Source organism: Aspergillus eucalypticola (assembly GCF_003184535.1).
Source record: "Aspergillus eucalypticola CBS 122712 chromosome Unknown BO83scaffold_12, whole genome shotgun sequence".
Taxonomy (NCBI): Eukaryota; Fungi; Ascomycota; class Eurotiomycetes; order Eurotiales; family Aspergillaceae; genus Aspergillus; species Aspergillus eucalypticola.
In genome coordinates this window covers 519,128-531,150 of record NW_020290286.1, presented here as the reverse complement: position 1 = coordinate 531,150, position 12,023 = coordinate 519,128, and the positions used below count along the sequence as shown (strand labels likewise).

At 47.8% G+C, this 12,023-nt stretch overlaps 4 protein-coding genes across 4 annotated transcripts; 2 read left to right on the top strand and 2 right to left on the bottom strand.

Moving 5' to 3' along the window:
* The first annotated feature begins 972 nt into the window (after window positions 1-972).
* Window positions 973-2,676, top strand: BO83DRAFT_33286 (GTPase-activating protein GCS1). The gene is made up of 4 exons (XM_025528314.1): window positions 973-1,156; window positions 1,266-1,334; window positions 1,448-2,149; window positions 2,224-2,676. Exons 1-4 carry the CDS (start codon window positions 1,115-1,117, stop codon window positions 2,623-2,625), a joined length of 1,215 nt encoding a protein of 404 aa, XP_025388224.1. The 5' UTR covers window positions 973-1,114; the 3' UTR covers window positions 2,626-2,676.
* A 783-nt stretch (window positions 2,677-3,459) lies between these two features.
* Window positions 3,460-5,768, bottom strand: BO83DRAFT_360949 (uncharacterized protein; the record flags this gene model as incomplete). Its single annotated transcript, XM_025529433.1, has 4 exons — window positions 3,460-3,534; window positions 3,599-3,937; window positions 4,007-4,367; window positions 4,438-5,768. The coding sequence occupies 4 exons, from the start codon at window positions 5,766-5,768 to the stop codon at window positions 3,460-3,462; spliced, it is 2,106 nt and encodes a 701-aa protein (XP_025388223.1).
* A 1,640-nt stretch (window positions 5,769-7,408) lies between these two features.
* On the bottom strand, window positions 7,409-9,097 carry BO83DRAFT_388781 (cytochrome P450; the record flags this gene model as incomplete). Its single annotated transcript, XM_025532769.1, has 3 exons — window positions 7,409-7,568; window positions 7,693-8,972; window positions 9,029-9,097. 3 exons carry the CDS (start codon window positions 9,095-9,097, stop codon window positions 7,409-7,411), a joined length of 1,509 nt encoding a protein of 502 aa, XP_025388222.1.
* Window positions 9,098-10,352: 1,255 nt separating this feature from the next.
* BO83DRAFT_312983 (terpenoid synthase) lies at window positions 10,353-11,324 on the top strand (the record flags this gene model as incomplete). The annotated part of the gene is made up of 1 exon (XM_025527541.1): window positions 10,353-11,324. The coding sequence occupies one exon, from the start codon at window positions 10,353-10,355 to the stop codon at window positions 11,322-11,324; it is 972 nt and encodes a 323-aa protein (XP_025388221.1).
* Window positions 11,325-12,023: the final 699 nt, after the last annotated feature.

Below are 12,023 nucleotides of genomic sequence, written 5' to 3'. Positions count from 1 at the left end.
TGGAATGAGATTCGAAATGGCTCCAAGATCACCAAAAAGTTGAAAGTATCAGTTCAATGAAAGCCGTCCACATACTCTTAGTCGCTTGGCATCCTACCCGATCGTATGTGAGAAATGCTTCGCTTTCTCTGATTGCACAGACATGAGGCTTGCCAGCAAATATTCGTTGATTCAGCCATAACATAGGCAGCATATAGCAATGCCAGGGTGTCTGAGAAGGGGCCTGCTATATTCAAGTTCGCTCTCGTGCAATTGCCGAATCCATCGCGATACATAGGATCGCTCAAGATGATTCAACAAGGAACTCTCCCCTCGCCGATGCACTGGCTGAAGGGGTCATCTTGGAATGAGGTCAGCCCCAACAAAGAGATCGGCTGCAACTAATCACTACACAGCTTTGAAGCCAGCCAAGTCCTGACAGTGGCCGGCGTTGCACTGGGTCTCGACTCTTCTACTCCACACTCCTCTGCTTCTCATGCCGTGGTCATCTACTCCTGTAACAGAACGTATTGAAGGCTTGCCCAAGTCACAGTCAACCGATAATTGCTCTCTACCTTAGTCACCGTCACTGATATTACTGATTTCCCTCTAGGTACAGCAGTGAGAAAACCGACTTTCCAGGATGTTGATAATGTCAGTTATATTGATCAGAACACATAAGTATTGAAGCAGTGGATCTTCACCCTCTTGTGTTGAGATGCCGTTTGAAGCCCAATCAATGGGTACCACAGTTGGCTGAGCTGGAGCCATGGGACAGCAAGTGGAACTGCTGGCCGCATCCTCGGCAGCCAAATGCCGCCTTCCATTAATTGCACCCTGGAAACTACCATCCCTTCTCAACTTTCATACACAGCCTCACTCGTTTCGCCTGTTGCGATATCTACTTTTACTGTGAAGTGGACCCGACAGGTTGAGTTTCATCTGGCGGGTGGAGAGACTAATAGAAGCTAAGGATAGTGCCCTCTTCTCCCCTCCGATCGGCCCCTCTCTTCCTCGCTGCTGAACCTCCCCGATCTCTCACCGCATCCAGGGGCTGGGGAGCATTGAGCAATTGCTGCCCGTCTTATTCCCGTCCTTCATCTGTGCTTCCTGCTCTTATTATCCTTGACTCATCATGTCGCGAATGTGGGAGGTCGATCCGGAGACGAGGGCCAAGGTATGCCATCGTCACCCCTCCATCTCCTGATTCTGCCACTGCCTCCGCGTCGACGTCGGAGTTTTGGATAACACACGCTGACTGCCCTGGATCTGCTCTCCCCCTCTAGCTCCTCCAGTTTTCCAAAACCAATGGCAACGATAAATGCTGCGACTGCGGCGCCCCTTCGCCTCAATGGGTATGAATCCTCCATCCTCAGACGTGCGCGGCACTGTCGCCACGATTCGCGCAATCGTACCAACCGACAATACGCCCACATACAACCATCACTGACACACACTCTACACCCAGGCATCCCCTAAGTTCGGTACCTTCATCTGCTTGAACTGCGCTGGCACACACCGTGGCCTAGGTGTTCACATCTCCTTTGTCCGCTCCATCACTATGGACGCCTTCAAGACTTCTGAAATCCTCCGCATGGAGCACGGTGGCAACGAGCCGTGGAAGGATTTCTTCGATTCCCATCCCATCACGCAATCCGAAGGTCGCACATTCGAAGATTCCACCATAAAAGAGAGATACGAGGGCGAAGTTGGCGAGGAGTGGAAGGAGAGACTGGCTGCGAAAGCCGAAGGAAGAGAATACGTTCCGGGCCAACCCAAACCGCAGCAACCGAAGAATAAGGAACCAACATCTCGGTCGAGCACACCGCTCGCTGCCCGGACCGGATCCCCGGCATCGCACGACGGAGTGCCGGAGATGAGCAAAAAGGAACGCAACGAGGCGTATTTTGCTCGGCTGGGTAACGAAAACTCCTCGCGCTCGGAGTCGGTCCCTCCATCGCAGGGAGGCAAATTCACCGGATTTGGGGGCGGAATGCCGGTTACAAACACGCCCAAACAGTCAGGTAGCGGGGCGGCAATTCCAGGATTTGATGATTTCCAGAAGGATCCCATGGGTGCGTTGACGAAGGGCTTCGGATGGTTTGCAACGACTGTAGGGAAGAGCGCGAAGACAGTCAATGATTCGTACATCCAGCCTACGGCGAAGACGGTACATTCCCCATACATCCTCTATCCCCGTTCGCTATGTGTCATCAACATACTGATGACCTCTCCACCATTTAGATAGCAGAATCCGACCTTGCAGCACAAGCGCGCATTCACGCCGCCACCCTCGGCCAAAACATGCAACACGGCGTCCGTGGCGCAGCGGACCATTTCCATCGTTTCGTGGAAGGACCCGACGAAGCTGCAGCGGCAGCCGCGGCACGGAGAGGCCGTGTTGAACCGGAGAGGAAGGATTTTTGGGACTCGTTTTCTTCGGTAGCAGCGCAGGATAGCCACCGGAGGACCGCATCCAGGTCGAGTGCCATCGGCACTGCGGCAATGAAGACGGGGCCTAGTGGTGCTGGCGCTTCTTCGACTTCGTCTGCAGCTGCATCGTCCGCAACAACTGGCACGGGGGCGGGCTCGTCCGCGACGGCAAGGAAGAGTACAGATGAAGGTGGATGGGATGATAACTGGTGAAGAGCAATAGAGACGGACAGATTTAAGACACAAACGTTGTTATTATTGTTCGGGAGAGCTTCGCTGGATAGGGTACGTTAGATTGGTTACAGATATGGTGCATTACATTACCTGTTTCATTTGTTCATCTGGCTGGAGTGCTGGTGTTGTGTTGTGCTGTGTGATGTGACGAGACATTTTTGCATGGCAGTGTGCGTATACAATTGATTGATATTGACTTATCCATTGGTGGTCTCTGTGTGATGCATTGTAGATTGTATACTCCAGAAGTGTTCCTACTTCTCTCTCTCTCTCTCTCTCTCTCTCTCTCTCTCTCTACCATTTGCATCGACTTCCATAACACACATGCAGAGCGTTGATGTAATGTATCCCCAGTCCCTTCTACAAATCACCTATTGTGCTTGCACAGTATCATGGAATAACACGACCTGATTATAGTACCAATAGTATAATATACATCTTGATCTCAAATCCATCAAAACATCATCATTTCCTCATATTTAACCCCCTTATGGAAAAAGAAGAAGAAGAAGTCTCATGTCAACCACCGACATAAGAGAGCCTTCAGCAGAGAATATTAAACTCACGAGACTGCATTATTTGCTCCATGGATATATCAATCGTACGACTGTTACTCCAGAACTAGACAATATTATAGAGTTAATACCGATATCAGTATCTACTGGTGAATGTGAACTGTTCAGAATCTCTGCAGGGACAAATTTCTGTTACTATCAAGGTACGGTTGTTGTATTCCTTGATGATATGAATCATAGTAAAGTAGTATCTATCCCCGACGCCAAAAAACCCAATCCGGATATCAATAAATCTAATCTAATCAATAATCTCCCTCGCCCTCCTCATCTCCTCCTCACTCGGCATATTGACAATCATCATATAAATAACTTTCTAGAACCAGATGTTAGCAATCAGCCCCAACTCAATCAAAGAAAAAAAATACTCATGAACATACCCTCTTCAACAACTTATTCAACCCACCGCCCACAAACCCCTTCGTACTCTGATGAGGAACAGGCTTTCCCTCTGCGCGAGCCTTCTCAGCCTCTTTATCTCCCCCCCTTGCCTTCTTCAGCGCAGCATCAGCAAGACCACCGAAGAAGGACGGTTTCGCTCCCCGAGCAGATCGCCCCTCGATACCCATCCAGCCGAGGATCGTATCATCGGTGAATTTCCCTCCCGTGGCCATGGCGAGTAGAGATCCGCTGGCGGCTTTATTGGTAGGGTCTGCGTACCGAGAGGTGAATTCGGGCTTGCGGCCCATGGCGAGGTTGCTTTCGGGGTTTTTGGCGATCTAGATACATCATATTATATTAGCTGGGCTGTTGCCCCTGGTGATCAAGATGGATGATGATTCACTCACGAATTTAGCTTGATCTCTCTTATCGTAGTATTCCTCAACCCCTTCCATCGCGCGATGCACTTTCCCCAGCAAGACTTCGTACTTTTTCTTCGTTGCCTCGTCGACATCCGGATTGTGCAAGTCGGGGAAGATAAGAGGGGAGAATTGGTCGAAGGTAGAGTTTGCTGTTGCGTTGGCTGTTTGGTATTTTTGTTTGATTCGGTGGAATCCTTTCTCTGGGGTTCGGGCGGAGGTGATGGTGTTGTTCATGTCGAGGTCGAGGATGGCTTCTTTTGATTCTGGGGCGTAGGTCATGAGCAGGCAGAAGAGGCCGCGCGGCATGAAGAAGTCCTTGTTGACTTTGTCGAAGAAGTTTCCGGATCTACATTCATTCATCTATTAGCACGTGCGTGTGTATGAGAGAAAGAAAGTTCAGGGAAATGCAAACCAACCTCCGTCTCCCATCAACAGCCATACCAATCCTCACAACCGCATCAGCCACAATACCCATGACAAACCCAACCGTAGGACTAACAAAGTATCCTCCCACATTGTTAGCCAGGTTTATAACCTGAAACCACTGCGACCCGACACAGGATTTATTAGCCTTGTCGACATAATCAAGAAACATCTTCTGATCGATACCGAACTTCTCAAGTTCGGGTGCATAGGCACGCACAAATCCTCGCTGCCGGTCCTTCGGCCGACGCTGAGGCAGAACAACTGGATAATCAAGCTTCGGAGGGCCGAACTCGACACTTGTGTCGTAGTAGCTCCAGTTGAGAGGGACTGGATACTCCCGGACAAAGGATTCCGCTAGCTTCATGCTATAGTCGGCGTCGTCTTGATCGGGTGGGGGTGTGGTTGGGTAAGTTACCCCACGGAGGTGGTCTTGTGCTTCATCCAATTCCCATTGGCGCTCGATGTCTTTGTCGACTTCGTCGTATTCTCGTGAGTATACGGAGTCTTGATCGTATTCGTGGACTTTGGTTGTGGACTTTTCGTCTTTGGGAGTGAGAGGTGTCTCGGTGGAATTGGGCGAGTCGCTCACTTCTCTAGATGTTTGGGGGGAAGGGTACTCGTTGTGTGTTGGAGGGTAGCTGCTCTCTGTAGGATAGGTGTTCTGCGTGGGTGGTTGACCATGTTCCCAAGGGTGGTAGGCAGTGTAGGTCGGCGGATGGCTGTTCTCCATGGGAGGGTAGTTGTTTTGGAGGGGGGGTTGGCCATTTTGCATTGGAGGGTAATTGTTCTCCATGGGAGGTTGACCGTTGTACATGGGATGTAGACCATTCTGAGCAGGAGGGTAAGTATTGTAGTTTGGAGAGTAGTTGTTCTCCATGGGAGGAGGGTAGTTGTTATGCATAGGAGGATGACCGTTTTGTGCTGGGGGATAGTTGTTCCCCATAGGCGGAGGATAGCCGTTATTCATGGGAGACGGATAGTTGTTTTGCATGGGAGGTCGGTCATTCTGTGCAGGAGGATATGTGTTATGGGATGGTGGATAGTTATTCTCCATGGGAGGAGGAGGACTGTTCTGCATAGAAGGACGGCCGTTTTGCAAGGACGGACGACCATTTTGCATCGAAGGACGAGTATGTCCCCCATCCTCCGTATGGTACAAAGGTGCCAAACTTTCAGTCTCTTCAACAGGGGACAAAGATTCCCCTTCCGCATGTTGCTGTTTCTCTTTCTGCTTCTTTTCATGATGCTTCGCTTTTTGGGCTTTAACAGTTTCCGAGACGAGGCCGATCCCGGCACTGGCTTGACGGATAAAGTAACCCATGACGAACAAAAAAAGACAAGTACAATTAGAGACGTATTATTTTGCAGTCAGTTAAGAAAGATGAATCAAAAGATCTCTGGCCAAGCATTCAAACCAGACAGCTAGAAAGGACATATTTATACAGACCCTTGCCCACCATCCCTCTCCCCCCCACCTCCCCTCGGTGATAAGAAAATGGCCCCCAAATGTATACGTGCTAGGGACCTCACCCGCCCAACCCCATAAAACAAGGGCCGCGTCAGCACTAGAACCACTGAATATCAACAGTTGATTGGTCACCTCGTTTGGCAAAAGCTTTTCTTTGCTGCGCCTTACTCCGCTGTCACATCTTAACCATAAGAAGTATCCCTGGTGTTCCACCTATTACGGGTGGATTTGGGGGCGGGTCAAGTCTGCCTTAAGTATATGATAGGATGGATCTCAGGCAAGCTTTGGTGGAACACATCCATGATTGTCTTGGTACGATGTACAGAGTAATAATTGAGTATGTACAGTACTACTTTGGTATTTACCCTAAATATCTAGAATAGAATCCTCTATTTCGAACATTATGATTATCATAACTACATACTACATCGCATCACGATCATCAATAACAAAAATTCCACCTTTTAATTTACCATAGATAAGTGATCTTAAACCCCTATCAGTAACAATGTGATGACCCTGACTCAATCCTGCCCGAACATAGCCTTGCGACAACTATCCTCTCAGCGATGAACCAAACCCAAACAGGCAATCGAGATGTTCGGGTGTGAATTGCGGGGGGTCTATTCCTAATACAGCAATGGTCATCGCCGCACTAGCTTATTGGGGTTTAGTACTCTGAGTTGGATGCCGATCTTCGTCTGAGCCCCTGCCTCAGCCGCAGAGCTTGGTGGAACACATCGGAAATTGTTACCAGGATGTCAGCCCCGAGCAAAACATAGATGTACAGCCGAACATCGACAAGGCTGGATTTGGGGTAATTAAACTGTGTGGAATCCGTCTTGAATATTGTATTGGTTCTATTATGTGAAGTGTGGAATACTTCTGAGAAAATCTAGTTGTAAGTAGAAAGAAATATATATAGATGAAATGTACACATAGTATATGTGTATATTCAAGAATCATATGTCAATATGTACAACCAGAGGAAAGTCGATGAACGTAAAGATCATTACGACAGTCTTGTTTATACCCAACGAACATTCTATATCATGAGATGCCCCGCTGCCGGCTGCCGAAACGGGCCGTAGAAGGGAAGACGGGTTAGCTTAATAGGCCCCTGCTTAAGATTGATGATCCTGATTGCTCTTGTTCATGTAGAAAGATGATCTAACATCAGACCAGTCTTGATGAACACCTCATTCTGGCGCGGAATCAGCTATTCGTGTCTTACACTCCCTAAGGTTTCAGCATTAAAGACAGATCTTTTGGAGGTATTTGCGTTAACGGGATTATTTGCTTGGTTTGTTACATATGGAGTTAATTAAAATGAAGATAATTAAGTATTAAAGTTCAATCAGTATCAGCACTAGATATTTCACGTGCGTGAGCTTATTCCGAAGAACAAACCTTCACAGATCTTCCTCATCCAGCTGGTCGCTTTTCCAGTTCCACTACTAAACCTTTCACTAGTTTCCAGACTTGTAGCAACACTATGCTTTGATCGGCTTCAGATTGATATTCAAAGGTGGATTGTGCCACACAATCCAGGCCCTCTGGTTCGAAAGCCAAGTCTTGGGATCTGTAGCAATCTCCAAATCAAAGTGCAGAAGCAAGTTGCATATGAACAGGGACACGATGTAGTGTGCCATGCTAATAAAAGGTCAGTGCTTTTCTTGACTTCTCGGATAGGGGAAGAAAATAAAAACATGTAGAGATCAGAAAAAAAGATACATCTTAGAAGCAACAGGAAGGGCGAAGTGGGTGTAGGACTTACTATTGACCAATGCAATTATAAGGACCGACAGAAAACGGCTTATACGCATCCTTAACATCTTTAGATGCGAAACTGTTCTCCTCCTTAGTATTGTACCATCGCTGAGGAGCGAAAGTCTCCGGATCATGAAAGTTATCCGTGGAATGAAAAGCTGCAAGAGGAGTAACATAGACGCGAGTTCCACCAGCAACCCATTTACCAGCTATAGTGACCCCGGGAGACGGCACCAAGCGCCCAGGAGTGACAGGAACAGCTGGAAACACACGAAGGACTTCCTTAATGCAGGCATCAAGAAGGGGCATGTCGACCATATTCTTCATAATAATGTCGGAACTGGTCTTGAACTTTGAACGAACCTCATTTTGCAAGTCCTTGAGAATGTGTGGGGCAAGGAGAAGATGGGCGATCAGGCCGCTCAAAGCCACCGCAGATGTCCCGGATCCTGCGATATTCATGAGTGGTGCATTGGCCTGTATTTCTTCAAGAGATATGTTATCTGACTTGGCGTCTGTGAGGAACTGCACGATATCTGCGCGATATGAGTTCGATGCCAATCGTTTCTCGAGCCTCTGGTCCGTTGTAGAAAAATAGAGTCGTCGCATTCTGAATACCTCGCGAAGAATTGGCTTGAGTATGATCCTGGCCAGAGGGAAGTCTGCCAGTGCTTGGATTACGGCAGCACTGGGTACTATGATCAGCGAGGCGCGCGCAAAGGCCCGGTGGGTTGTATCATCCAATAAGTGAAGTGGTTCCCCGAATTGAAGGTCATTGATCATGTCGAAGAGGGCCAGGTTCAAATACAAATTGATGTCGACAGGTTTGGCTGTCTGATCAATCTCAGCATGAAGCTTCTTGATTAACTTGTCAATATGCTGGATAATCAGAGGCTCCTGAGCAGCCAGTGCTTGCTTTGAGAAGGCGCGGGAATACAAACGTCGCAGTCTGGCATGATCTTGGTTGTTGGCGGTGACCAAAGAATGAAAACCGTATTCCCCTGCCATAGCCCTGAAGAATACCATATTGCGGGGTATAGCGAGGGGCCAAGCTGCGCTACTCGAGTAGATGTCTTTCCAGGCGCTTGCGGCGGTGAAGCTGAGCTCATCCGGAGCCACGCGCACCACTGGGCCGTACTTTGCGTGCAGCTTTTCCAAGGTATTAACTGATTTGCCAATCAAGACCAAGAAGAAAATGGGAAGACGACTGGAAGCCATGAGACGAGGACCAGGATAGTGCTTGAGGGGGTGAAAGAATATGTTGTAGATGACGCATATTATGGAGTACTGTTGTTCTTGTTAGTGGATGAACACGAAGTCACTGGAAAAATGAGAGTGCTCACGGGAACAAAGGCCCACGCAAAGGCTTTGAGAATGAATGGAAGAGATAGTTCATCCATGTTTAAGGTCATCTTGCTCGGTAGTAGCTGAGAAGTATTGAGGTTACTGAGGTTGAGAAGTTGAGAGGTTCAGAGGTGAGAGTATGTTTGAAGAGAAGGGTAACTTTGCAGTGGAAGGAGCGGGTTCACAAATATATAAGTACGATTCACCGCTTCGAAGTGGAACAAACAGGAATTGAGAAAGCAGTCACTCGCTGTCATGTGGCGAGAAGCAAATCTAACTCGGTCTACCGTATGTAGCAGGAGCAAGGAAGATTTGAAAAAAAAGTGAAAACAGGGTGAAGTAAGTCCAAAAACGGCAAAAATGACAAATAAAGTACACAGAGGCAAGTGAAGAGCTTGACTTCGTAATGAGCACACTGCATTCCAGAGGTGAATGATCACGATGGCCTATGATCCTTTTGTGATAGTTCGCGTCGGGCATAACTTCCATAGAAAGATAGAACAAGCACTCAGACCAACTTCCCCACATTGTTTACTTGTCATATGCCTAATGGAACTTTAAAATCTAAGCATATGCAATGGTAATCACTCAGATATGTTTAGGGGACATCATACCTGTGACATGTGCTTGGCATTGCATATTTGTATGCGTTGGCCATCCTTCGATGTACACTTCAGCACCGTTCGAACAAAACATGCTGAGATTGGCTATATGTAGACGCCGATTACGGAGATGCTTACAAAGGGAGTTCTTTGTTGTACTGGGCTTCGTAGGGCATGAGATGAGCTCGAAGTTGGGATGCCATGAAAATAAACTTCCGTTGATCTGATGTTCCGGGATCATCCCTGTGCTTCTTTGAGTTACTTACGATTCCAGGTCACACATGTGGCACATGTACGCAGATCCAACTAACAGGAACCAATGACCAGTGCGTATTATAGCATTGGCCAACATCCTTAAAGACTAACGCAACGTGAGATGTGACATGCAAGTTAGGGTATAGTGTGAACCGATCTTCCGCTGTCTCACACCGTTCACATTAGGGTGCCGAAGCCGGTGTGCTCAAGCCACCGTGCCCACATGTTCCTTCTCTTTCCGTATTTGTGTCCATTACTAGATTTGTGTACAAGAAATGTGTTTGTCGGTCTTATCTGCTAACATGGATAGCATTCACTAAATGGCACTAAATGTGAATCATGACCGCTGAATCAAGTAGCTTGGTTGTCCATAAATAATGACCTGTAGCCCATGAACCATTTCAGCATCATAACCGTCATCTTCACACAAATCCCTTCAGAAAGTCCACTTCAGTACGCCCTAGCAATGGGTCAACCCTTCTCTGTTAACCAGGATTCTACAGACCCTGCCACCAGTGATCCAGTCAGACTATTTTTTACCCTGGTATCCGCCTTCCTTCGAGAAGTCTTCGTCACTATACCCGACGTCCCAGCCGATGATGCCTTCGACGGAGAAGTTTTCCTCCACTTCAGCCGTTGTGGACTGCCCTCAGAGGTCGTCTACAAGTATTCTAAAGGAGCGGCCTTTATGGCACGATGCTTCTACCCACACCTAGATCGTGACACCCAATTGTCCATCGGAGTGTGGACGTCATACATCTTCTCAATTGATGATCTCTGTGAGGGAGCCGAATTCAGAGAGAATCTCAAGTATTACCGCGCATACCTCTTGGGAATCCACCAGCCACAGTGGGCCTACATTCGTGGCCTATTCTCAGCCCTGGAGGACCTCTGCGCCCGCTACGACCCCTTTGTTGGTGACATGATCCTCAAGTCCTCAATGGATTACATCAGTGTGAACGTTCTCGAAGTGGAGCAGAAGGGACGTCTCAAGGTTGATCGCAATACCAGCATGTTTCCCGAGTTCCTGCGGCAAAAGAGCGGAATCGGAGAGGCCTATGCATTCGCCAATTTCCCCAAAGGTGGTCTCGACATCGCGTCTTACATTACCTTAATTCCTGATCTGGCGGCGATTGTGCCACAGCTCAATGACATCGTTTCCTTCTATAAGGAGTCGATTATCGGCGACGAGCAAGATACTAATGTGATGCTTGTATCTGAAGTCGAGGGCTGCTCCGCTACTGAAGCGTTGGAGATGACGGTTGACAAGTGTCTTCATAGTATTCGGAGATTACGTGCAGCCTGCTTGAGAGATGAGGACCTTCGAGTTTCGGTGGACTCTTTCGTGGAGGGGTTTGCTTTGTATCATTTGAAATGGTCCCGTTATCATATGGATGACTTTGGGGATTTCCGCGAGTGGCTGCTGGAAGGTCACTGATTTTGGCGAATGTGGATAGGGCCGATGTATGAAATTGGTTCTACTAATACGTGGCTGTCGTCAACTTGGCGAGATTAATACAAGATATTTGGCGGATATTGTTACTGTGGATTTGGCGGGACCTTGCAGGGTCTTTGACATTTGGATTAGTAGTTGGACTGTGTCGAACTTGGCGATCACGTTTCTAGTGTAATGAAAGGACTGTATCGTATTCGTCTAAGGCATTCATGGCCAATGCATGAGTTCGGACTACAAGAATCACACTATCTCTAGCCTCATATTGTACTAGCTTGCACAATCCACACGGCCGATGAAGATATAAGTTCTAAGGCAAATCCGTGTGAGTAACCACACTAGCTATTGATTCCAGATCTGGATAAGTTCGTTGATACAATATAGCCCGTAACAGCCAACTGCCACCTCAAGTTTTCAGCTATATATTCTGACCTTATTCTAAGCTAATTACAATCTCACATAGTCTCATAGTTATGCCTTGCCGCATTGGAGCAAAGCATTGCAGCCAACTTGACAGTTTTTCGACATCAGCACCGGAAGAATGTCCAGGAGTATCCGTGGCTATCTAATTTAAAGACCCATTTCTCCTCCATCCCCTAGCGAGCGCATTGCAAGTTTCCGGAGATGGCATGCCTGCCTCGCCTTATCCGACTCAACACATCTCACCTCGACATAAATCCGTAT

What these genes read in the sequence shown, in the direction of transcription:
- BO83DRAFT_33286 (XM_025528314.1), top strand. Translation starts at nt 1,115, where the DNA reads ATGTCGCGAATGTGGGAGGTCGATCCGGAGACGAGGGCCAAG. An exon ending in ATCCGGAGACGAGGGCCAAG is followed by an intron (nt 1,157 to 1,265) that starts GTATGCCATCGT and finishes CTCCCCCTCTAG; the next exon opens with CTCCTCCAGTTTTCCAAAAC. An exon ending in GCGCCCCTTCGCCTCAATGG is followed by an intron (nt 1,335 to 1,447) that starts GTATGAATCCTC and finishes CTCTACACCCAG; the next exon opens with GCATCCCCTAAGTTCGGTAC.